The following is a 27,226-nucleotide window of genomic DNA, read 5'->3' as shown; positions in this document are numbered from 1 at the left end:
CCCCCCCCCCCCCCCCAGAACTCTGTTCAAAGCTTATGGGCCCTCTTCCCAGTGAAGCCGTCAAGTTTTGATTTCTTCTGTACTTCTCTCCGACCGACAACATAAAAACATAAAAAATATTTGTGTTACATGAGGTGAAAATAAAACAAGGCTTTTACTTAAATGTGCTATTGGCCCCTGGGGAGGCCGTAGGGGCCCCTTTGAGGATGGCTGGTGTAGATCATTGATCTTGGTGACAAACAACAATAACCTAGCACTGATCCCTGAGGCACACCACTAGACACAGGCCTCTAGTCTGAGAGACAATCATCCACAACTATTCACTGCTTCTCCCTTATGGCCAATGTTGAATTCAGTTTACTACCTCACCACGAAGACTGAACGACTGAAACTTCCTGACCGATCTCCCATGTGGATCCTGTCAAAAGCCTTACTAAAGACCATGCACAGCCTTTTCTTCACCAACTTTCCTGTTAGCCCTCTTGAAAAACTTCATAAGGTTTGTTAAACATGACCCATCATACACAAAGTCATGTTGACTTTCCCTAATCAGTCCCTGACTATCCAAACTCTTGTTTATCCATTCTCTTCCAATCACTTGCCTGCTGATGATGTCAGGCTCACCAGCCTCTAATTTTGTGGGCTATTTTTGGAGCCCTTCTTAAACAACAGAACAATATGAGCTACCCTCCAATCCTCTGGAATGATACAGGACTGGACATTGTTAACCCTTTGTGAAAACTCTATTCCATTAAGCTTTAGTCCTGGAGTTTGTTGGGAAGAGTATGCATTTAAATCAAGACCATATTCTGCACTAAGACCTTTCTTTGTCCCCTCTTGGCCATTATACAGATTCTGTATAATCCAGCTGTAAGTGGGAACTTCCTTATCACCAATTACTCTCTTGGTTTTGAACAACTCTGTTACCTGCTTTCCCACATTACCACACTTCAGAAGCAGTGCAGTGGTTGTGAAATGCATTGACATGTCCTGCAATGTTCAGAGTTGGCAGCACTGTGAGACATTAGTGGAGCTGCTACCTTTCACCTCCAGTACCCTGGGTTCAATCCTGACCTCTGGTACTGCCTGTGTGGAGTTTCATGTTATCCCTGTGGCTGCACCTAGTGTAGATGAGTGGTCGGGTCTGGGAAAGTTGATGATGATGTGGTGGTGAATAGTGATGGATTAGGGTAAGAGAATGTTTGATGAGTCGAAGGGTCTGCTTCCTTGCTCTCTGGGACTGTCTGCTTCTTTATAAATGCAAGCTCCTGCCTCTTTTAACCTCACCTGCTTTGAGCGGCAGTGCATCTCCTGGGGATTCCCGATGCCCTTCCTGCAATGTGATGATGTTGATGTGATCTCTTTCTCTGTAAGTGTGGGATGGGAGCACCCACTCCTGCAATGTAACCATCCAGTTGTGCCCTTGGGCTGGTGCAAACACTGAGCCATCCTTTGAGTGGGTGTGGCTCAGCCGGACATCAGGGGTCCCAGAACCTCCTGGGATCCCAGTTTGAAGTTGGTCTCCTCCTCATTTGTCTTCATCCTTTCTGGAATTGCCTTTGCTGGAGGCATTCAAGGAATTGCTGGCCCATTAAATGAATTGTAAGTAACATTAGACTTGGTTTGTAAAGAGGGCAGTGAAACCTCCTCAATTGCTGCCTGTGAAACCAAGCATCACAACCACTATGGTGTATTGACGTTGCTCTGTGCGGTTCTGCAGGGGGATTTTCACAGCCGGACCTACGGTCTACCTGATCGAACCACTGGAAGGATCTCAAGCTGGCGAACATGCAGTGTATCGGCAGGAGCACCTGAAGTTTAAATGCGGGTCCTGCAGCACACACAACTACACACTTTATGACAATGGACCAAGAACAGCAGCACTTTATCAACCTCCTGTCAGGGTACTTCAATTTTATACGACTATGATGTATTTACAGCGTGACAGATTATAGATATGTTTTTGGGAGATAAATTGGGGAAGATTTTTTAGTGTAGGTCACAGACAAACACTTTAAAACACATCTTATTTAAAATACTGGAGCTCTGCTCATGCTAGACAGGCCGGCTCCAAGAGCTTTGGAGAGTGTCCAAGAGACTTCACTAATGGATTGTTGTTTGCCAAAAGACAACAGATGAAAGAACTTGTTGGAGCCGCAGGCTGTCTGGAGTGGAACTTGCTGTTCTAAGAGGGTCATGTGGTTTTGCAAACAGAGAGAGAAAAAACAGGCTTTTTCTATGTGAGAGAGAGAGAAAGAATTCAGTTCTGCAGTGTTACAGTCTGTAGCAGCAGCTGGGACTGGAACAGGACAAGCTGGAAAGCTTGTGGGAAACCCCCATTTGGAAAACGGGTTGTGACTGCTTAGTTCAGCCTGGTCAAAGCCCTTGTGGTTCATGCAAGAGGAGAGGACTGGCTGCCTAATGTTTCATTTGAAATAAGAGAAACAAAAAGGAACTCTGTGGTGACCTGAAAGAAAGAGGTTATCATCTGGAAAACTTTGATGGGGCAAGTTTCTTCAGCAAGACACTGAAGTAGCTGGATACAAGGAATCAGTTGTGGGTGTCCAGCGAACAACAAATCTCTCTCTGAAACTCGACAAGAACCTTCCTGAGCGGTAACCACTTACCTTTCAAACACCAAAGCTTGGTGAACTTCAAAAATGTTAAATTCTGTGCACAGTATATGAATTGTCTGCAACCAGTGAACTTGGAGGAATGAGAAGTGAGATTGGACTGTGAACCAAATAACTTTTCTGAACTTGCACACACATTACACACATGTGCACTTAGAATTAAGTTGGGTTAGTTAAGTCAATAGAGATAAGTTAAAGTGTGATTCTATTTTCATGTTTAAAGATAATTAAAAGCAACTTTTGTTTTAAGTAACCATTTGTCTTGGTGAATATCTATTGCAGCTGGGTTTATGGGTCCTCTGGGCTCGTCACAACAGGTGCAATAAATGCAAATAATTTTCATCATTAGTTACTGAGTTCTTGTTGTCTCTTTCTCTCTCACTTTAGGGATCAATACGGCATGCACAAAACACAAGATATGTGGAACTCTTCCTGGTGGTGGACAATACCGAGGTAACCTATGCCAAAATTAATGTAAAAACATAATGCTGGAGCAACTCAGTAGATCAAACCATGTCCTTTATGTAGCAAAGCTAAAGATCCATAACCAATGTTTCGGCTTGAGCCCTTCATCAAGATTGGTTATGGTTATCTTTGCTCGATAAAGGTCACTGTTTGACCTGCTGAGTTTCTCCAGCATTGTTTTTACTTCAACCACTGCGTGTGCAGACTTGTGTATTTTACTTCTAAAATAAATCTCCTGTTTTTTTACACCTCACTTTGAACTTTGCAAGTTTTGTCATATCTGATTTCAATTTGCACAGATCCATCCATCCATCAGATGCTGGAAACCCAAAATAAATGCTAGAGTTATTTTGCAGGACAGACAGTGCCTGTGGGGAGGGCAGCGATTGGTATTTCAGGTCTGATCTTCCCTCAGAACTCAGAAACTTAAAACAGACTGCTTCAAACATCTGCTCTGAACTTTGAGAAAAGTTCAGAAATAATAATTTTAGTGTATTTTTTCCTAAATTTCCATAATTTTTAATAAAGGACACCAGATCTGAAATTTTTTTTCTCTCTAGGTTGTTGCCTGAACTGTGGTGAAATTCCAGCATCTTTGCCAATAGGTATCCTGGTAGTTTCTGAGCAGTTTGTTATAGAGAATTTCTACAGACGTCATTGTGCTTGTGCACTGTTTGTAGTGGGATTGAATTGCTAAATCTGTTAATGTTTGATAATCTTGAAAAATATAGTCCAGCCTCTAAAGAATACGTAATCGATTTGTGTCTGAGTTTCCCCATTGTATGGTATTCATGTGAAGACTCTTGTCATTACTATAATATTGATGTGGATTCATTCTGTAAGTTATTGAGCCCTCCCGCATCTTACCAGTGTCCTTGGGGGGAGGAAATTGCTGCCTTTATCCAGTCTGACCCGTATGTGATCCCAGGTCAACCAATGACCATTCCGATAAATGATTTCAAACGTTTGCCTTGTTCCTCCCCTCTGGACTTCCCACACATTCACAGATTGCATTAAACATCAATGACCACTGCAGTTTGAAAATGTCTCCCAAATTTCATAGATACAAATAGTGAGGGGAGATTGAGAAGCAAGGTTATTGAATTCTCTTGGAGGTTTTCCCTGTACTGAAGGCAGCTGAGGGGTGACCCATAAAATTATAAGGTGGATGGTCACAGTCTTCTCCCCAGAGTAGGTGACCCTAAAATTAGGTTTAAAGTGAGAGAGAAAGGATTAAAGAGTGCATTGTTTTCACATGGAACCAGCTGCCAGAGGTGGGGACAATTACAGCATTTAAAAGACTTTTGGTCAGATACACAAGAAAGATTTGAAGAACATGGGACAAGTACAGACAGTTGCCCCACTCAGGAAGGAGCCTTCGTCAACATGGACAACTTGGGCCAAAGAGCCTGTTTGTGTTCTGTATAACTCTTATGGTGCACAGTTCTGGCCAACACCCAGCTGTGTTGGAGAGGGTGCAGAGGAGATTCACCAGGATTTGCCTGGATTGAAGGACTTGAGTAATGGAGAAAGATTGGACAGTTTGGGCTCGTTTTCTCTGGTGAGGGAAACCTAATAAAAAGTAGATAAAGGTACGAGATATAGATAGGGTAGAAAATCAGAATCTTTTCTCATAGCAGAAGGGTTAAGAAGGGAGCATAAGTTTAAAGAGAGAGGAAGGAGATTTAAAGGGAATCTGACAGGATTTTTTTTCCACAGAGTGATTGTTATCTGGTGCTCACTGCCAGAGGAGGTCTTGGAATTAAACACAGTTACTATGATGTTTAAGAGGCATTTAGACCGACACAAACTGGTAAATATTGGATTATGGTCCTAATGTGGGCTACAGAGATAGTATAGTTCCAAATGGGTCAGCATGGATATGTGACTGAAAGGTTTATTCCTTAACTGGACAACTCCACAACTCCTTTGTGAAGGAACAGGCACATGGAAGACAAGGATCAAGTTCAATCAGTGTTCTGCTCAATATGGAAGTGCATTGTTGCACCAGCTGCAGTCACACAGAAAGCTACACCAACAACAATAGTGAACAACATTAAATAACACCAATGTGCCATAAAACGACAGGTAAGTAATTATTGACAGTAGCAGTTGGGTTTTTATTTTCAAGAGTGTGAAGAGATGATTTGGTGGTCCTGGAGTAGCTTGTGGATAGGATAGTTCGAGGAGGTTCAAAAATCTGATTACGGTTGAGGTTTGCTGTTGAACCTGGAGAAGGTTCACTTGGATTCGGGTTTTTGTAAAAACTTGTTGTCGTGACCAGTGGAACCTTTCTCATTTCAGTATCGAAACTACAACCAGGAGATTCTAACAATACGCCGGCGAATGTTCGAAATAGTGAATCACGTGGATAAGGTAGGCATGGTTTCACCCTGAAGCTAAGAGAGGAAATAGTAGAAGTCTGCAATATCATGAGATCATCCTACAATTGTGTAGTGTGATCTGAATTCATCGGTGGGAGAAAGGTTATGGAGGGATGGGAGTCTGGCCTGAGCTCCTAGTGTCAGTGCCACATAGTGGACCCACTCCTTAGGATAGATACCCTACCCAACAAAGTTTCACAGGCTGACGTGCATTCCCTGTGCCACAGGGCTCCTCCTGGATGATCTGTGTCAGGCAGCCCACGATCCTGTTCTGGATCAGTTGAAATCATCAGATTTAATTTGGCAAAAGAATCTCAAGCACAAATGTTTTTTCTCTTCTCATGGATTTCTTCGATACAGCCTTGGTTTTAATAACATATTCATTTAAAATTTATGTTTTACGCTACAAATGTACACAGTTATTTATTATGTATTTTAACTCTAATAAAACACTATTTCTAGACTCAGCTTTACAAGTTCTGAAGGTAAATCCTTTCCAGTATGTTCTATTTGTTTGAAGCATTTGATGAGATTCACACTTGGCCAGTTTCCACTGGATTCAGCTCAAGTGTAAATTAGATTGCGTTTCTCAGAAGATGGTGACTGGGAAAAGGCGGAGTAATGTAGGCATGACCGATCTGGACTAGACTGAGAGCCTCTTTCAGAGAGGGAGGAAGCAGCTGGATGTGAGTGAATCTCTGCCCTTGAGTTAGAATTTGAGGGCTGTTTTATTTTACATTATCATGTGTTGGTTTCAGAAAATTGGATGGTCCTTGTAAACCCTCCTTGGTCTCTTTGCTCACCTTGTTTCCTGCTCTCTTCCTTAGTTGTACAGATCGCTCAATATCCGCGTGGCTTTGGTCGGGTTGGAAGTGTGGACCCATTCTGATAAAATTGCTGTCAGCTCCAATCCTGACACCACTCTGGATAATTTCCTTCGCTGGCGTAAAAGAGAGCTGCTATTGAAGAAGAAACATGACAACGCACAATTAGTCACGTACGTACGTGCTTGATAGGAGCAGTGAGCTCCGGGAGTGTTGTAACTCATCCAATGTCAATGTCTCCAAGGTTGTGTTGTGGAGGGTAGCAGGGAGGCTGGGAGAATTGTGGAGATGGAAGTGGGAGAAGGTGGGGACTATTTTGGGGGTGGGAAGGTGTGGTGCATTGTGGGGGATTGGTCAGGGAGCATCATGACGAGTGGAGAGGCCAGGGCGCATTGCGGAGGTGGGTGAGATGGCGGTGCGCAACCAGGTGGGGGTGGGTTTGCTTTGGGTTGAAAATTGTCTGGTTTTTACATAATTTATGTAAAGATGGAATTCCCAAGATCCATCAACCGACTGCCTTGTTCCTTGTGATTTAGTTCAAACTCCATTGTAACTATTCTGAAGCGACCATTAGTCTGAACTTTGTGTGGGTGGTTTGCAGCAGCCCTGGGAGCTTTGCTCATTGCTGCCGTCTCATTGTGCCAGTCCATGGATGAATCGAATCTTCTGTTAAACACATGGCCCTCTGTTTGACACTAAACTGGTGTGAAGCTCGGGCCCCATTCCCTCAGTCAACGTAGATCCAAGATCTGGCATATAACCAAGATTGGGATGAGAGATTGTCGATGTGTTTAACACTAGAGCAGTGCTGATAAACATCAGTTCGCCCTGAGGATCAAAAGGCTCATTCCACTCAATGCCATCTCAGCAGCACAGTTGGTGTAGTGGTTAGAGCAACGCCTTTACTGTGCCAGTGATTGGGATTTTCGTTCGAATCCCGCACTGTCTGTAAGGAGTTTGTACGTTCTCCCCGTGTCTGTGTAAGTTTCCTCCCATTGTTTGAAACATACTGGGGTTGTAGGTTAATTGGAGAAGTTGGGCGGCACGGGCTTGTGGGGCAGAAGGGCCACAAAAAAGTAAGGAGCAGGGAATGGGATTGTTCCAGGAGTCGTGTAGAGCTGATGGGCTGAATGGTCTGATGTTTTTAAAGTGTGAATGAGAGATCGTTTCTGTGGCTTTTATTGCTGTATTATTGAATTAACAATTCTTAACATTTTTCAGTGTCTGTATCTGTTCATATTTGCCAAGTGAATGTTCTCAGATGAGGTGTTTATTGTTACAGTGGCATGCGTTTCGAAGGAACAACTGTTGGGCTGGCAACTAAATCTGCCATGTGCTCCTATCAGTCTGGAGGAGTGAATGAGGTACGGTATCCCTGCAGGGACCTTCAATGTACCCAGTCCGTGTCAACACCTTGGCTTCTCAGTTAACAATCCAAGTAACAACAGAACTTGGTCCAACTTTCTTTGCGAAAACAGCAGGAGTTTCCTGTGGTACAGGAAGGTGTCCATGTTGGTCTGCAGCAGTCAGCAAGCAACATTCCCCAGAAGAAGAGTCTGTAACTGGACACGTGATGGGGAATGAGGGGGGGGTCACCATTATTTTTGGGAACAAAGTAAAAGTTTTTAAACCAGAGGAATTAATTTGTGAATTGTACTGAAACCAAGAGGGGTTGGGGTGGTTACTTGCTCCCCCAGGAGTGGATGAAGAGGCCAGCACCAAAGGAAGCTGGACACAGACATGAGGAAGGCTGGTGGGAGAAAGGGCCTCTGCATTTACTCTAACACAAATCTTTTACTTTGAGTGATCTTTGCACTGGCAATCATTTATAAATTATGTTCAGGACCATAACAGGAACCCAATTGGATTGGCTTCAACAATTGCCCATGAGATGGGTCACAACCTGGGCATGTCACATGATGAAGATCACAACACGTACTGTAGATGTGAAGCATCGAAGAGCAATGGTGGATGTATCATGGCAAAGAAAACCGGGTGAGACAGAACGACAATATTACTCCAATTATACTGCATGGTGGGAGAGTGAAATGGTTGATTTTTTTTTTGTCCTTAAGTTGCACATCCTCTGGTTGATTCCACAAGTCCAATGCACGGATTCCCCCAACACGAGGCCAGAGCCAAGAGTTCCAAGGTGAATCTGTGGAATCTCCAAATTATCGATCGGAGCCTGGTGTTCCGTGGTGTCAAAATCCGGCATGGTGATGACTTCAGCAACATTGATTAAAGATTACTAGGGAGGGTATATATGAAGATAGGCCCCCAATGACATTGATGCTATTGATGGATGGATTTCAGTGCTATGTGTTTAAACTGATGCAGCACAGCTGACTCTGCTTTTGAAGAAGGGCTCAGGTCTGAAACATCGGTTACATATCTTTCTTCCTCTGGACGCTGCAAGTACTGCAGAGTTCCTCCAGCATTTCTGTGTTTTCACTACAATTGCAGCATCCTCAAACTTCTGTGTTTCATACAATTTTCTGCTTTTATCAACCACCTCCACTCCCATTCATGGCCCTCAGAGCTGCTGACAACCCATGGGTGTTGTTCCCATTGCCCTGTCCGAAATAGAGCAGCAGGGTGCACACAGCAAGATCCCACAAAGTAAGTGATAATGACCAAATAAGCTGTTTAGTGTTGTTGACTGGAGGATTACCTCTGGTGATAAATCCCCCTCACAGTCTTGCAAGGGGATATTTTCTGCATGAGGATAAAGGGTTGGACTGTCATACTGCTGCTCTCGTCCTCGAGTATTCTGGCTTTAGAACTCCAGTGAAGAAGGGATGACTTTGAATCATGTGCCAATCTACTCAAACTAACCTGTTGCGCCTACCTTTAATGGTTTACAGGATTGTGTTTCCAAAGAGCTTCAGCAGTTGCAGTCAGCAGGAGTTGCAGATGTTCCTGGCCTCTGAGATGACAAACTGTCTGTTGAACAGCCCTAGAGCTGAGGAACTATATGGAAACCCAAAGTGTGGCAACCAATTCCTGGAGCGTGGAGAGGAGTGTGACTGTGGCACTGTCCAGGTGAATCACAGATCCTTTTGTTATGCACCCATCTCTTTATTAATAAATACTGTCAAATCTCTACAAGCAATACCTTCACAACCTAAAAAGCTGCAACATTTCATGGTTGCAATGACTTGAGCCAAGACAAGGAAGACGAGTTAATTCTCTCACCCACCATAGAACATTACAGCATAGAAACAGGCCCTTTGGCCCTTCTAAGCCTGTGTTGAACTATTATTCTGCCTCGTCTCACTGACTTGGACCCAGTCCACATCCTTCCATACCCCTCCCATGAATGTTAAAATTGAGGCCGTATTCACCACCTCAGCTGGCAGCTTGTTCCACACTCCCACCCACTCTCTGTAAAGATGTTCCCCTTAAACCTCTCCCCTTTCACCCTTAACTCATGTCCTCTGGTTTGTTCCTCACCTGATCTCAGAGGAAAAGGCCTACCTACATTTACTCTGTCTTAAATACCTCTATCAAATCTCCCCTCATTCTTCTACGCTCCAAGGAATAAAGACCTAACTTGTTTAACCTTTCCCTGTAACTCAGTTCCTGAAATTTGGGCAACATCCTAGTAAATCTTCTCTGCACGCTTTCAATCGTTTTGATATCCTTCCTGTAGTTAGGTGACCAGAACTGCACACAATTCTCAAAATCCAAATGTGGCTTCAATAAACTTGAACCATTGTCTTGTACAACTTTACCATGACATCCCAACTTCTATACTCAATACTTTGATTTATGAAGGGCAAAAGCTCTCTTTACAAACCTACCTACCTGTGACACCACTTTCAGGGAAATGTGTATCTGTATTCCCAGATCCCTCTGTTCTACCGCACTCTTCAGTGCCCTACCATTCACCATGTTATATCCTTCCCTGATTTTTCCTTCAAAAAATGCAACACCATACACTTGTCTGCATTAAATTCCATCTGCCACTTTGCAGCATACCTTTTTCATCTGGTTCAGATTGCTCTGCAATTGAAAACCTTCCTCACTGTCCACAACACCTCCCATCTTTGTGTCATCTGCAAGTTTCTGATATTCACCATGAGACTATGGCTGAGAAGAGAAGTGAGATCATGTGAAGTTTGTCTGGGACCTGTCAGGTGGAGGAGTTGAGAACTGTGACACTTGGGGAAGTTTTAGATTGACTGTGGTGCTGAGGAACTTGAGCATAGTTCTCAGGACTCTGTATGAAGAGCTTAAGTATCAACTGTGACACTAGCAGATTCTTTCATTCTAATGCAAAATTGGGCTGCTCTTTTCACAAACTGCTTGTGTCTTGCAATCTATCCCCACTGAAATCCCCTTTGAATCTGTAGTGGGTGAAATTCTACTGAAGGACTGTATTGTTACAGTACTTTAGTGGTGTGTGTTATCCTGGCTTGATGTTGCTATTTCAGGAATGCACCAATCCGTGTTGTAATGCTACAACCTGCAAACTGAAGGAGGGAGTGGAGTGTTCAAATGGAGAATGCTGCAGGAATTGCAAGGTAACAATGCAAAGGATCTCTCGTCTTCACTCTAGAAAAATAATATTGATCTTGAGATATGAGGCAAGATCTAGTCCAATTAGTGCACCACTGAGGTATCTTGTTACAAGGCTTGAACCAGATGCTCAGGAGAATATTAAACATTCACAATCAGTAGAACGGAGTTCTTTTGGTGCTTTCTCAGCAATATGTTCAATGATTGACTGAGCTGCCTTAGACCAAATTGCATTCAAAGTTGGAGTAGTTTTAATGTGTTTTTAAATGTCATTTTAATTTAGACATGCAGCACAGTAACAGACCCTTTTGGCCAAGAGTCTATACTGCCCAATTCCGCCCAATTTACCTACAATCCTGGTACATTTTGAATGGTGGGAGGAAACCAGAACCCCTGGGGAAAACCCACGCAGACACTGGGAGAACGTACAAACTCCTTATAGACAGCGCCGGATTTGAACCGTGGTTGCTGGCGCTGTAACAGCTTTACTCTAATGACTACACTCACCATGCTACCCTCGCTATGGTAACCATGAGTGCCGCCCTTTGCTCTTTGGTCCTCAGAGTGAGATAGCATGGCCCAACTCCTCCACACTAACCAAGCTGTCTAACTGAACTCAATCCATCTGCCTACATTCAGCCATATTCCTGCAAACATCTCCTATCCAAGCTCTTGCCCTGATGCCTGCCTCAACCTCTGGCAACTCGTTCCACATACCCACAACCCTCTGTGTGGTCAAAGTTTCCACTCAGGTCCCTGTTAAATCTTTCCCTTTTTACCTTCAATGTGTGCCTCTTGTTTTAGATCCTACCACCCTGGGGAAAAGGTTGTGGCCATTCAACATAGCAAGATGTGGTGTCTCTGATATTGCTGTTGCTACCATCCCCCCAGCAGTATCCAAGATGGTATACTTGTTTGAGAGGGGGACTCCAGCACCTTCTCTGCCCCTCCAGGTGGTTATCCATCAACCTGGAAGGACCTTTGATGTGCCCAGCTCACTGAAACTCCTGTTTATGACCCTCTCTGCCTCCTTCTTAGTGAGACCATCTAATGCACCAACTGGTTGGAGGAGCTGCAGATGGACACACTTAACCCAATTCCTAATGTGTTCTGGAAGTTCCAGAATATTTTACATTATCCTATGTTCTATCCTTGCACCCGAAACATTGACTTTAAGGACTATCTCAATGAGCTGTTGTCATTTCCAAAAGTCCCCATGGAAATTAATTTGATCTTGGATCCAGTCCTATATCTTGGGGAAAAGAACAGTTTGGAAACATGGAACGTGCTTGAGGAGATCCCTGGTCGCTACTTTGAGGAGAATGGTAGACCAGAATTTTCTAGCTATGTGCATCCAGTTCCCAATCCAATTAGCAGAACCTCCTGTCACTTGATATTCAATTCATCTGAAAATGATGTCTATCCAAAAATCTTTCTGAAAAGAAACTCCAGGCTCAGTTTGTGGAACAGATGAGATTTTCAACTGCCTCCTGTTCCATTAACTCAGAAGACCTTTGTGGACCCTGTATCTAGCATGTCCTCCTTCCTAACCTACCCAACTTCCATCTGGACACTTAGTTGCCCAAGTCCTGAGACCAAAATTAAACCCAGTGCCCAAATTGGATGGACAGGTCTTGGGATAGAAATTGTGCATTGAGGGAGGAAAGGTTCTTACTTGGAACTCGTGGACAGACAAAAGAATTGAGGTGGTGCTCCGTTGAGAGAGTGGAAGAAATGCCAGTTAGCATTGGTTAGTGTCCCTTGATGCATGTTCAATCATTTGTTTAATGGAACTTTCCACCATTCCTGAGCCTTGAATGTCTCTGGTGGCTCCATCAAATCCTCTCTTGTTTAATCTCAGATCCAGCCAGTAGGACAACCCTGCAGGAAAGCACAACATGACTGTGATCTGACCGACTATTGTGATGGCCAGAGCAACCAGTGTCCAGAAGATTCCTTCAAAATGAATGGCTCTCCCTGCAGCAACGGGGAGGGCTACTGCTATAATGGGCAGTGCCCCACCCATCGGAGGCAGTGCACCGTTCTATGGGGACCAGGTAATCCATGTGTAAATCTGGGACCAGCTTGGCTCTCTGCTGAATTTCCAGCATCGTGCTGGTGTTGGTTGTCGATTTAAAATTCAGTGGAGGGATTGTCGTATTCCTGTTTTAAGTGTTCTTTCTGACAGTGTGGAGACAGGAGGAAGTCATGGGAACACAGGATGAATTGACGGGAAGTCAGAGGAAAATGACCCAGTCTTCATCGAGGGGTCAGTAGTGGAGAGGGTCAAGAACCTCTCATTCCTGGGTGGTAACATCTCTGAGGATCTGTCCTGGAGTCTCCATGTCGATGCAATCACAAAGAAGGCTCGCCAGCACCTATACTTTGTGAGCTCACTGAGAAGATTCGGTGTGTCACCGAAGACTCCCGTAAACTTCTACAGATGTACTGTGGAGAGCATTCTGGCTTGTTGCATCATAGCCTGGTGGGGAGGCTCCAACTCTCAGGACAAGAATAAACTCCAGAGGGTTGTTAACCTGGCCTGCGACATCACAGGCACCAGACTTCACTCCATCAAGGACATCCACCTGAGGCAGTGTCAAAAACAAGTAGCCTCTATCCTCAAAGACCCCCACCACCCAGGCCATTCCCTCTTCACTCTGCTACCTTCAGGGAAAAGGTATAGGAGCCTAAAGATGAGCACTCAGTGACACAAGGACAACTTCTTCCCCGCTGCCACCAGATTCCTGAATAATCGATGAACCAAAGACACAGCCTTACTTTTCGGGCACGATTATTACTGTCATTATTATTTCATTTTTTATAGTAATGTTGTAAGATGGTTATAATATGAATGTTTACACTGTGACGCTGCCGCAAAACACCGAATTTCATGACTTGTTCATGGCAATTAATCCTAATTCTGAGTTGGAAAGTTGAGGAACCTGATGCGTGATTCACTACCCACGGTAATTGCTGTAACCAGGGGTAGGTAGCTTCTCAAAGAGTTTTACAGCACCAAACAGGCCCTTCAGCCCAACTAATTCCTGCTGACCAAATTGCTTGTACAAGCTAATCCCATTTTAACGGAGTTTGGCCCATATCATTCTGACCTTTCCTATTGATATACTTGTGCAAATGTCTTTTGAATGGCTTTACTTGTACTTGCCTATACCATTTCCCCAGGTAGCTCCTTCCACATGCCAACTACCCAGTGTGAGGAAAAAAATTGCCCCTTTTCCCTTCTCACCTTAAATCTACAAGCATTATGCCCCTTGTGATTTGATGACCTCAATAATGCCACTCTTCAGCCTCCTGTACACAAGAGAAAAGGTCCCAGCCTATCCAGCTTCTCCTAATAATGTAAGTCTTCAGTCCATTAGCACCTTCAGGAATTTTTTTCTGCACCCTTTCCAGCTTAATGATAACTTTCCTACAGTTGGGTAATCAGAACTGTGCATGTTACTCCAGGTGTGACCTTACCAATGTCATGTACAAATGCAACATGACCCAGTTCCTCCAGTTAGAGCTCTTGCCAAGTAGTGCTTTCATCTGCAAGAGCTCTAACTGCAGGAACTGTCGACCTGTGTCACCATTTTCAGGTACCAATGTACACGTACCCTTCGGTCCCTCTTCTGCTACACTCTCCATGGCCATTTACAGTTTTAAATCCTGCCCTAGTTTAATTTGTCAATGTTAAATTCCATCTGCCATTCCTTGATCCACTTTCTAAGTTTATCTAGATCCTCAGATAACTATTCATTTTTCTCCATGCCATCAATTTTGGTATGATTCACAAACTTCCTAACTATTGCTAACTGCATTGTCATCAAAGTTCATATTAGATGAAAAATGACAGTGGACCCAGCACCAATCTCTGCAGCACAAGACTGATCACAACACCCCCACTTCCACCCTTTGACTCCAAACATCAAGCTGATTTTGTATCCAATTGGCTCGTTCACCCTTCATCCTGAATCCCTTGTGATCCAACCTTCCAGCCTAACATGCGGAACCTTGTCAAAGGAATGTCTAAAGTCTGCATAGACAACGTCCACCATCCTGCCTTTCTCAATTCTCTTTGTCATTTCTTCAAAGACACCCCAACTATCCCTAATCAATCCTTGACTTCGCAAATGCTGGTTGATTCTGTAAGTAGAGTAAATTCTGATCCTTCCCACACTGACTTTAGCCTCATCAGCCTATAGTTCCTGGCTTGTCTGTAGCCCTTCTTAAATAGTTGTATGATATTAAACCACTATCCAGTCTTCTGATACCTTGCCCAAGCCTAACAAATACCTCTGCCAGAGCCCCAGTAATTGCTTCCCTAGTATCCTATGATACACTTGGTATGGCTTCAGGGATTTATTCAACTCCATTAACGAGGTTCTTATTCCAGAGTTAATTACTTGAATTTAAATTCCCCAATTTCTAAGTGGGATTTGAACATGTCTCGGTAGCAATAGCTGTTGGTATTGTCGCTTAACCACTAAATGTTGCACCTCCTCTACCATTGCCCTGTCCCAAAGCATAATAAATTAGTTCACAATACTGTGTCAATCTGCATCTTTGAGACAAATTGAGGACCAAATATCCTTCATTTAGTTTTGGAAATGGGTATTAACAATGAATAATGTGCCTGAAACCACTGGACCCCTTGACATGAACAAGAATCCTCCATTCTCAAAATATATATTTTTTAAATTTATACATACAGGCCCTTCAAGCCCATGGTCTGTTCTGCTCAAATACCCCAATCAACCTACAACCCAGTATGGTTTGGAGGGTGGGAGGAAACCCATGCAGACACAGGAAGAATGTACAAACTCCTAACAGATGGCGTGGGATTCGAACCCAGGTTGCTGATGTTGTATAGTGTCACACCAACCACTATGGTAACCGTCTCACCCCTATTCATTGCATTTGAAAGTTGCAGTAGGAAGGATTCATGAATGAACCTGGTTCTTGGATATAATTAGTAAAATAGAAATTCTTCCAGAATAGGGAGGTGTCCTCAAAATACAGGAAACTCGGGACTGTGGTGATGTTGCAAGAATGGAGTAAATTCCAAAGGAATTTCTCACTACAAGACAAGACCAGATCAGGGAAATGATTGAGAGGAGATCCTTTTGCTGTGGAATCCATCCACTGTGGGTGTTGAGCAGCTGGCTGACCGAATACAGAAACGCCCCAAAGAGAATTGCAACCAGGCACCATTCCAAAGTAAGGTCGCTTCAGAAGAGCAGAGTGTAGGGGCAATACATTAACATGGAGAGAGGATTGCCTAACGAACAGCGAGCAGGCAGTCAGGATAAATTAATCATTTTTAGATTGGGAGTCCAGTCACCCTTGATCCTCATCTATTTACAGTCTAGGTTAAGCAAGAAGGATATCGAGACTGCATGGTAGTCAAACTTGCTCCAGAACAACGGATTTGGAATACATTAAGGGATTGCCCATTTCAGATGACAAATTGGTTCACTTGGAGAGTGGTAGAGTTCACTCCCTGGAGTAAATGTGGAGGTAGACTCTGAATGTATTTGAGGTGGAGACTGGAGATGTTTGTCACAGTGGAGATGAAGAATATGGGGAGAGAATGGGAAAGCCATAATCTTACTGAATGGCAGCAGAGGTTCAAGGGGATGAATGGCCTCACCTACTCCTGCCTTCTATGTTCTTGTAATGATCTCTCTACCCACTTACAGCATATGCACCAAGCTGTATTCAAAAATGGAATAATCTCCAGGACATTTAATTTGTTATTTTCTGGATCTAATTAATCTGTTGTTTTGCTGAATAAAAAATTATTTTCTGACGGTTACAGATGCAGAGGTGGCCCCTAATCACTGCTTTCAGCAGAATGTGAGAGGAAACAAATATCTCCATTGCAGAACAACTAGCTATGGACATGTTCCCTGCCAGACAAGGTGAGCACATTCTGCTGCTGGGAATTCCATCCAGAAAAAAAATCAGCTCATTAACCAAGCGTCTGATCATGTTTCCGGACACCCTTTCTTTTGTCTCTGCTGCTGGGGAAGTTCAGAGTGTTGTGGGAATCCAGGCTAATGTTGTTGATGAGCACGAGTCAAAATGCTTCCTCTTGGTTGCTGGTGTTGTGAAGATGGTACAATATACTTGTCTGGCATGCGGGGTGCATTTGAATGCAGTGGTTTGGTGAGAATGGACTGGATCCAGAGTGGAGGAGTTTATAGACAGGATCACAAATGGACCATTCTTCATGGTGCCATTTTCTTGAAGCCTATGCCACAGGTACTTCAAACCACACCACATCTAACAGTTTTGTTTGAATTCTATCTTTTGCCAGCCCACAGCCTTTGGTCAGTCTTTGCATGCCACTGTTTGCTCTGGTCCCTGGTTATGTGTGGCAAACATTGCAGGTACTGGGTTTCATGTCCCTTTCAGGTTTACACAGAGTCCTCATGAGCCTTTCTCTTTTGCCGATGTCTGTGCTCTTTCCCGAGACCTCAGGAACATTTATATTCATTCTTTGCGCTGAGATCTTCAACTTCTCCATGTCCACTGCCTAACTGCAACACTGTTTTGCCCAGAGACCCTTACTCTCCAACACCTCACTATGTCACAGTCCTACCAGTCATCTAATTAACAACATCACAAACTCATCCCCAGGTTCCCATGGTGTTGTTCACTAAGAAAACTAACCAGGATACAGCTGCCAACAATTTCACACCATTCAACAGCAAGCTAACAGTAATGGCAGGAAAAAAATACCTGGTTTACATAGCTTGTGAAGGTATGCTCACCCATGCACATGCCATCCCTTTCAAGAAATGGATGGCATGTTCATAAGAAACAGGCTGAGTTCTAAGGTTAGATTAATTAGACTTTCAAATAGCACTAGAAATTATCTGGTTTAGTTTGATTCCTCAAGGTTATTTTTTTGTTGCAGAGATATAAAATGCGGTAAAATGCACTGTATTGGAGGGAACAAGTTTCCTATCACTCAAGCAAAGTATGAACTCACAGTATTCAACAAGATCATCTGTAAGATTGCAACAGTGAATGAACAGAGTGAAGACATGTTTGACCCAGGACTTGTAAGCACAGGAACAAAATGTGGAGATGAGATGGTAAGGAAATGTGACAGAAATCATTTTGAGCAATGTTGTCACAAGAATTTATGAGATGACTTAAATCAGTGCCAACGACTGGCAAGTCTGGGTTCAGGGAATGACCTTGCACTGCCATACCTGGCACTGGTCATCACTGGGCCTTGAATTGGTGGACTGCATTGTGGAGGTGGGGAAGGAGATGGTCAAACCTGCTCCCCAGCTGGAACTGCTGCAGAGTTGAGCAGCAACTTCCTGGGCTGATGGGACAGAGGTTCTTCACCTCTGTCCCTCAACTTATTGCCAATGGGGAGTCACGCGATGGAGTAGTGGCTGGTCAGGGAATTCCAGCCCTCTCCAGAAAAATTGGAAAAAAAACACACAAAACACAAAGGTACAAGAATAAAAATTAAAACAAAGTAAAAGTAAAGGTGAGAAGAAAATGGCAGCGAAGAGAGAAAAGTCGAAAGCAACGGGAAGAAGAGAAGAAGAAAGAACGTCGGAAGAAGAAGGTGAAGGCCTTACCTGTCCGAGGAGGCCCGCCGCGGAGAGAGAAGCCAGCTCCCTAAGGTCAGGTGAAGTCCCGAGCTCGGGACTACAAAAATGGCTCGCAGAGCCAAGTAAAAGTGCGCAACCGCGCATGCGCGAGGAGTCACGCATGCGCGATGCGCATGCCAAAAAAAAAACTGATGGGAGGAGGAACCAGCTGAGGAGTCGATCTCCACAGCTGAGAATGACAGCTACAACACAACAACAGGAAGAGAACATAGAAAACAACGAGAACAAGAAAGAAGAGAGGAAAAATAAAACAAGGAAACAACAGATGACCAACCCAGAGGAGGAAGAAGAAAAAGAAGAACATAGAGAAATGGAAGAAGAAGGGAAAGGTAGGACAATGGATATATTTTTTTTTAAAGAATATATGGAATCAATGAAAGAATGGCAATTACAAGAATTTAATGAGATAAAAAGAAGAATTAAGAGTGCAGAAGAAAAAATGAATAAAATAGAAATGGTCATATCAGAGATAGGAAAAAGAGTGGATAATGTGGAAGAACGAGAAATAATCGTAGAAATGGAAGTAGAGGACTTAAAAGAGAAATTAGAAGAATCTAATAAAAAAGTTAAAGAGGCACATGAGCTGTTAGCTCAGAAGATAGATATAATGGAAAACTATAATAGAAGAAATAATATAAAGATAGTGGGCCTTAAGGAAGATGAAGAAGGCAAGAATATGAGAGAATTTATAAAAGATTGGATCCCCAGGGTCCTAGGAAGACCAGAATTACAGGAAGAAATGGAAATAGAGAGGGCACATAGAACACTAGCCTCGAAACCACAACCGCAGCAAAAACCAAGATCCATTTTAGTAAAATTCTTAAGATATACAACAAGAGAAAATATATTGGAGAAAGCAATGAAGAAAATAAGAGAAGACAAAAAGCCACTGGAATACAAAGGTCAAAAAATCTTTTTCTATCCAGACATAAGTTTTGAACTCCTGAAGAAGAGGAAGGAGTTCAATACAGCAAAAACGATCCTGTGGGAAAAAAGGATATAAATTTATGTTAAAGTACCCAGCGGTACTTAAAATAGTTATTCCAGGGCAACAAAACAGACTATTCTCGGATCCAGAGGAAGCACGAAAATTTGCAGAACAACTACAAAACAATCAGAGAGATGAAGACATGTAATGAGAGTAAAAATGACCACGAACTATATGTATGTGTGTATATGGGTGTATATAGATGTGTATGTATATATGTGTGTATGTGTGTACATGAGTGTATCCGTATTTAGAGGAAAATAAATAGAGTATAGATAAGAATTAATAAGGGAATGAAAGGGAACAGTGGAAATAAGGAGGGAATTAAAAGACTGACCTTTGTTATATATGAAAATTGACATCTTTTCCGGGGGGGCTGGGTGGGGAGGAGTTACGGTCACTGCAAAATCAGTTGACGCTTACAAGTGAATTCGCAAATCCAAATGGAGAGGGGAGATGTGGTTGCCCGACAAGGGATAAAGGGCAACTCAGGAGGGGGAGGGGGAGAATGGGGTTAAAGAAGTTTTAGATAGGAGAATAAGGGAAATGTTTGATGTTTTAGAAATGTTGTCTTATAAAGTGTTCAAAACAAGAAAGCAGAAATGGATAAGAAGGAAAGGTGATGATGGAGAAACGGAAAGGGAAGATAAACAAAGTATGAAATGGCTACGTTGAACTATATGACTTTAAATATTAACGGAATGCATAACCAAATCAAAAGGAAGAAACTGCTAAATTTACTGAAAAAAGAAAAAATTGATATAGCATTTGTGCAAGAAACACATTTAACTGAAATGGAGCATAAGAAATTAAAGAGAGATTGGGTAGGACATGTAAACAGCAGCGTCATATAATTCAAAAGCTAGAGGAGTAGCTATATTAATCAGTAAAAATGTACCAATTAAAATAGAAGAGGAAATAATAGATCCAGCAGGGAGATATGTAATGATAAAATGTCAGATATATTCGGAGTTTTGGAATTTACTCAATGTATGTTCACCTAACGAAGAAGATCAAAAGTTTATGCAAGATATTTTTTTGAAGATAGCAGATACGCAAGGGATTTCAACCTTAATTTGGATTCAAATATGGATAAAACTGGGAAAAAAATTAACAGAAAGAACAAAGTAACCAAATTTATAATTAAATCGATGCAAGAAATGCAACTTTTGGATATATGGAGGAAACAACACCCAAAGGAAAAGGAATATTCATATTATTCGGGTAGACATAAAACATACTCAAGAATAGACCTATTCCTGTTATCAGCTCGTATGCAAGATAGAGTAAGAAAAACAGAATATAAAGCTAGAATATTATTGGACCACTCACCCCTGATATTGACAATAAAGTTAGAGGACATCCCTCCAAGAATGTATAGATGGAGATTAAACTCCATGCTACTTAAAAGGCAGGATTTTAGAAAATTCATTGAAAGACAAATTAAAATGTACTTTGAAATAAATACGGAATCAGTGAAAGATAAGTTTATACTATGGGATGCAATGAAAGCGTTCATCAGAGGGCAAATAATAAGTTATGTAACCAAGATGAAGAAGGACTACAATCAGGAAACAGAGCAGTTGGAAAGGGAAATAGTAAATATAGAAAAAGAATTAGCAATGACGGAAGATACAACTAAAAGAAGAGAATTGGCAGATAAAAAAATAAAATATGAAACACTACAAACATATAAGGTGGAGAAGAACATAATGAAGACAAAACAGAAATATTATGAACTCGGGGAAAAAATGCACAAAATTCTAGCATGGCAGCTTAAGACAGAACAAGCTAAGAGAATGGTATTGGCATCAAGGAAAAAAGACAAACAAATCACATATAATCCAACGGAGATTAATGAAAACTTCAGAGAATTCTATGAACAATTATACCAAACTGAAAACGAAGGGAAAGAAGACAAAATAGATGAATTTTTAACTAAAATTGAACTACCAAAATTACAAATAGAGGAACAAAATAAATTATCAGAACCATTTGAAATAGTAGAAATACAAGAGATTATAAATACTACCAAATAATAAAACACCAGGAGAGGATGGATTCCCAATAGAATTCTATAAAACATTTAAAGATTTATTAATTCTTCCCCTCCTGGAAGTAATCAACCAGATTGACAAAACACAAAGCTTACCAGATTCATGCAAAACAGCAATAATTACAGTAATACCAAAGACAGGGAAAGATCCACTCGCACCAGCGTCATATAGACCAATATCATTACTTAACACAGATTATAAGATAATAGCTAAACTATTAGCAAACAGATTAGCAGATTATGTACCTAAAATGGTAAATCTAGACCAAACTGGATTTATTAAAATAAGATGCACAACAGACAATATTTGTAAATTTATTAACTTAATTCATGCAGTAGAAGGGAGTAAAGCACCAACAGTAGCAGTTGCTTTAGACGCAGAGAAGACCTTTGACAGAGTAGAATGGAATTATTTATTCAAAGTATTGCAAAAATTCAGTTTACCAGAGAAGTATATTAATTGGATTAAAGCATTATATAAGGGGCCATTGGCGAAAGTGACAGTAAATGGATATATATCAAAGCAATTTAATTTAAGCAGATCAACAAGGCAGGGATGCCCACTATCACCCTTATTGTTCGCGTTAGCTATAGAACCACTAGCAGAATTGATAAGAACAGAAAATAAAATAAAAGGGATAAAAATAAAAGATAAGGAATATAAAATCAGTTTATTTTCAGATGACGTTATAGTATACTTAACAGAACCAGAAATATCAATAAAAGAATTACATAAGAAATTGAAGGAATATGGAGAAGTGTCGGGTTACAAGATTAACGCAAATAAAAGTGAAGCAATGCCAATGAATAATGCGGATTTCTCAAAATTTAAGAAAGAATCACCATTCAGATGGAAAATGCAAGCAATACGATACCTAGGTATACAAATAAATAAAAACCTCGGCCATCTATATAAACTCAATTGTAATCCACTAATGAAAAAATTACAGGACGACTTCGAGCATTGGAAAGACTTACCACTAACACTAATAGGAAGGATAAACTGTATTAAAATGAACATTTTCCCAAGGATACAATACCTATTTCAGGCATTGCCAATACACTTGATGGAGAAATTCTTCAAGGAGTTAAAGAAAATAATAAGGACATTTTTATGGAAAGGGGGGAAACCGAGGATAGCACTAGATAAATTAACAGAATGGTATAAACAAGGAGGCTTACAACTGCCAAACTTTAAAAATTATTATAGAGCTGCACAATTAAGATACCTATCAGATTTTTATCAAACAGGGGAAAAGCCAGATTGGACCAGATTAGAACTAGATAAAATAGGGGAGAAGATACCTGAACATATATAAATGGGATGAAAAATTGGTACAACGTAGGAGTTCTCTAGTATTACATCATCTGCTCAATATTTGGAAGAAGATTCATGTAGAAAGGAATAAAACAAATTACCAATTACCAAAACTAATACTGACGCATTATCAGTTGATCCCTTTTACAATAGATAACCTTTCCTTTAGAGAATGGGAGAAAAAGGGATCAAAAGAATAGAAAATTGTTTTTCAGGAAATAAATTACTATCCTTTGAACAATTGAAGGATAAATATAATAAAACTCAAGATACAGTGTTGGCATACTACCAACTGAGATCCTACTTGAAGAACAAATTAGGAAGCAGTCTGAGGTTACCAGAGGGAAATAATTTTGAATATGTGATTACAGATACAATAATAATCAAAAAATTTATAACAAATATGTATATTAATCTGCAAGAAAAGGAGAATGAGGAAGCAAACGGTAAAACTAAACAAAAATGGAAACAAGATTTAAACATAAAGATAAAGAAGGAAACATGGGAGAAGTTATGCTCTGGAACTATGAAAAATACAATAAACACGAGGTTACGTATGATACAATATAACTGGATACACAGGCTATGCATTACACCTCAAAAGTTAAATAAATGGGACCCAACAGTATCTGACAGATGTTTTCGTTGTAAAAAAAGAAGTGGGAACAACAATTCATGCAATCTGGACATGTGAGAAAGTGAAAAAATTTTGGGAAGATCTAAACCAGATATTAAATAAAATTACAGAAAACAATATACCAAAAAACCCAGAGATCTTCCTCCTAAGTAACATAAAAAACAAAGAATTTGGATGGTGCACAAAAAAAGATTTGTTATGATAGCTCTAGCCGTAGCAAAAAAATGTATTATGTCAACCTGGAAATTAGAAGTTAACTTGAGAATACAACAATGGTATATAGAAATGAATAAATGTATTCCATTAGAAAAAATAACATATAATTTAAGAAATAATATTGAAATATTTGAACAAATATGGGAGCCATACATGAAACACAATAGAGAAAACCTACCGGGGACATCTACCACCTAAAATAACGAAATGAGAAGGAAATGAAAAGAATTGACTCAGTGGAATTTCTTGTTTATTTTTATTGAATGACAACATTGTTTGACTGGTTTAATGTATCTTAGATTTTGTACTTTAAATGAATGGGGGGGGAGGTAGGGAAGGTGGGATGGGAGGAGGGGGGGGGGAGAAAACGACACTATATATTTGAAAAGGAAAATGTATGTATCTTTGTCAATGTGGTTTATGGTGTGAAAAATAAAAAATTTAAAAAAAAACTTATTGCCAACCTTGAAAGATGATGTGTCTTTTTATTTTGATATTTCTGAATTATTTCAACCACCTGGATTTTAATTTCATAAAATTCAAAATGAGCTTTTTTTGCTTAGTAGGAGGATTTAGGCTTATGGGGAAATGACAGGTAGATCAAGTCAAATCCACTGCCAGATCAGCCATGATCTTATTGATTGGAGGAGCAGGCTCAATGGTCCAGATGGCCCTCTCCTGCTCCTATTTCTTAACTTGTCTATTCTTCTTTGAATTGGTTTTAAAGACCTGATAATCAAAATCAAGGTACATTTGTAAGGTTCCTGTAAACCAGCTGTCAAAAGGTGGTCTGCTGAGGGAGGGAATAGAAATTAAGCCTCGAGTACGTGAGCAAGACTCAATATTACTTCATAGCAAACCCTCCAGTTGGTTGGAATTACAGACAGCAAAATATTAGGTCACTGGAAATGTACAGGATTTGCATTGGGCCAGATCAAATACAATCTAACTCCTGGAGAAGAAAAAGCAGATACTGGAGGAACTCAGCAGATCTCACAGAGTCCAAGATATATGACTGACGTTTCAGGCCAAAATCATCAGTAATATACTGCATCTTTACCTCTTTTGGATGTTGCAAGATCGAATGAGTTCCTCCAGCTTCTCTGTGTTTTTACTGCAATCACAGCATCTGCAGACTTTTCTGTGTCATTCCATGAGCAATAGAAAGCTATGCTATCTCAGTGACCTTCCTGGAAATGCCAGGTTAGTCACAGGGCATTGCTTTAAGAAAACTAAGGGAGTTATTTGGCATTATGCAAAATGTTCCACACTCAGTCAATGCTAGCTGGAATCATTTGACTGGTGATGCTGTGGACAAATTGGCAACTGAATTATTGAGTTTTGGATCTTGCATTAAATGCAAAATATTTTCTGAACAGGTGTGCTACAATGGTCGATGCCAGAGCCTCCTCCTTTATGGATCAAGAAATTGTTCCAGTAAATGCAACAACCATGGGGTATGGTTATCTTCTATTTCTCTTCACTAAAAGCTATGATTTGCATTTGGTGCTAAAAGGAAATTTACTGATCTGTTCAAAATATGAAGGGTTTGAATGGAAATTGTTTCCACTGGCCAGAGGTCAAGTGACAAATGGCTGCAGAAATAAGGTGTTTTACAGCATGCATTGTGATCTGTGATATTTGAAGTTATTATGCAATCTGCTTTCATCAATCTTTTGGACAATTCTCCATCTGGAACACATTTTGTTTGCTTTAGAGGAAGTGCAGGGAAGTGGGTGATTTGTACAGGCTCTTTCAACAGTGCAGCCTATGTGCAAATAACTGAATCCCTTTCAGCAGTTTGCTTTGTCCATTTTATTGAGAATAACAATTGTACTGAGAAGCACTCCACATCTACGGAACACAGTGCATTACACAGATGAATATTTTCATGTTGGATATGATCCCCGTTTTACTAATCTGAATTTCTTTTAAGGTTTGCAATCACAAGGGAGAATGCCATTGTGATCCTGGATGGGTGAAGCCATATTGTGCTACTCAGAAGGGTGGTTTAGCAGGTAAGAATCCAACCATGTTGAGTTGCGTGGTAATTTATCCCTACAAGTAACAGCGTCATAAACCCATAAATGGATTAAGCAGCTTTCTTCTCATCATATCCAGTTGACACCTTTTTGGCCTCCTCCTCCCTATCTTCCCCCTTTAATTCTGACACCTGTCTGCTTTTTGCTTGTACCTTGAGTAGGGTCTCGGGCCCGAAAAGTCGGTAATATATCTCTACCTCCTATGGATGCTGCGAGACCGGCTGAGTTCCTCCAGCATTTCTGTGTTTTATTACAATCACAGCATTGGCAGACTTTTGTGTTTCACTGTAAGCAATCAGTGCCATGGAGTTGTAGGGCATCATTAATCCCATCTCCTTGCATTTGTTCTGTAGCCTTCAATGCTTAGGTGATTCAAGTGCTCATCGAGACACTCTTTAAATCGTGTCATTAACTCTGCTTCCACCCCCCTCTCTGGCAGTATATTCCAGGTACTCTCCACTCTGAGCGAAAATGGTCCCCTTTGGATCCCCTCCAAATCCTTTGCCATTCACCCTAAATCTGTACACTGTTATTTTTTTTGAGGGGTGGGGGGGGCAGTTTATCCTGTCTATTCCCCTCATATTTTATAAACCTCAACCATATTCCCTTCTAACCTCATCTGCTCCACAGAAGACAGAACCAGCTTCTGCAGTCTCTACACATAACTGAAATTTGTCAACCTGTTAACTTTCTGTGCAATTACAATGCACTTCCAATGCAAAGTGGAGTCTATGATTTTGTAAATGTCCACAGAAACTGGAGAATATTTCATTTATGTTTAACCACCTAGTTGTTTGGATGACAGTCACCCCATGATGCCAACATGGACTTTGAGGGAAAGATGTCATTGCTAAACATCTCCATTCTTGTCCAGCTGCAGACAGTTGGCAGTCCTCAGTGATGTTAAGTTCAACCGAATACAGTACCCTGGGCACATTTTCCCCATGTTAAAAGAATATTTTTGAGATTTTACTTCGTTCATTGTTAATTATATGTAGTTTAATGTCTGTATTGGAATTGACACCAATAGCACCCTGTGATTTAGATTTCTTCACAACTGATCTTGGTGGCTGTTGGCAACACATTCTGATGGAGCTTCTGTGTTTGGTTGGTGATTTGATTGTTGTATAAAGTTTGAATGTGAATTAGGAACAGGGCAGAACCAACTGTTAACCTCTTAATCTGGCAGACTTCCAAGGAAAAATATTCCTTTTCTACCAATTTAGTTTCTCTTCCCAACCCGCTCACAGCGTTTGTGTCAGTATTTTCACCCTTCCTCTCATGTTTAGAATCATGGAGTCAGCAGTTTACGGCATGGAAATAGGCCCTTTGGCCCAACTTGTTCATCTTGGCCAAGTCCCATTTGCATGTGTTGAATGCATATCCCTCAAAGCCTTTCCTTTCCATGACATGTCTAAGTATCTTTTAAACATTATAGTTGTCCCTGCCTCCACCACTTTCTCTGACAGTTCCATATTATACCCACCACCCTC

The 27,226-nt window shown here is 41.2% G+C and overlaps 1 protein-coding gene and 1 long non-coding RNA gene across 7 annotated transcripts in view; one reads left to right on the top strand and one right to left on the bottom strand.

The window, feature by feature from the left end:
- adam8a (ADAM metallopeptidase domain 8a) overlaps positions 1–27,226 on the top strand; it is a 56,791-nt gene that overhangs the window by 9,504 nt on the left and 20,061 nt on the right. For all 5 annotated transcript variants that reach the window (XM_069885273.1, XM_069885274.1, XM_069885272.1 and 2 more), the window contains 13 exons: positions 1,721–1,904; positions 3,021–3,086; positions 5,403–5,474; positions 6,310–6,479; positions 7,589–7,670; positions 8,150–8,301; positions 9,174–9,351; positions 10,746–10,835; positions 12,692–12,887; positions 16,655–16,757; positions 17,759–17,939; positions 25,071–25,148; positions 25,628–25,709. In XM_069885273.1, the coding sequence (XP_069741374.1) occupies positions 1,721–1,904; positions 3,021–3,086; positions 5,403–5,474; positions 6,310–6,479; positions 7,589–7,670; positions 8,150–8,301; positions 9,174–9,351; positions 10,746–10,835; positions 12,692–12,887; positions 16,655–16,757; positions 17,759–17,939; positions 25,071–25,148; positions 25,628–25,709 (1,634 nt within the window). The remainder of the gene's footprint in view (positions 1–1,720; positions 1,905–3,020; positions 3,087–5,402; positions 5,475–6,309; positions 6,480–7,588; positions 7,671–8,149; positions 8,302–9,173; positions 9,352–10,745; positions 10,836–12,691; positions 12,888–16,654; positions 16,758–17,758; positions 17,940–25,070; positions 25,149–25,627; positions 25,710–27,226) is intronic.
- LOC138736198 (uncharacterized) overlaps positions 5,906–27,226 on the bottom strand; it is a 218,824-nt gene continuing 197,503 nt past the window's right edge. Inside the window, exon 6 of one of the 2 annotated variants that reach the window (XR_011340147.1) lies at positions 5,906–6,441. This is a non-coding gene — a long non-coding RNA (uncharacterized lncRNA). The remainder of the gene's footprint in view (positions 6,442–27,226) is intronic. The other variant, XR_011340145.1, reaches the window with a different exon arrangement.

This window comes from Narcine bancroftii, chromosome 6 (assembly GCF_036971445.1).
Source record: "Narcine bancroftii isolate sNarBan1 chromosome 6, sNarBan1.hap1, whole genome shotgun sequence".
Taxonomy (NCBI): domain Eukaryota; kingdom Metazoa; phylum Chordata; class Chondrichthyes; order Torpediniformes; family Narcinidae; genus Narcine; species Narcine bancroftii.
Note: the sequence above shows the minus strand (reverse complement) of the source record. Positions and strands in the feature narration are given on the sequence as shown.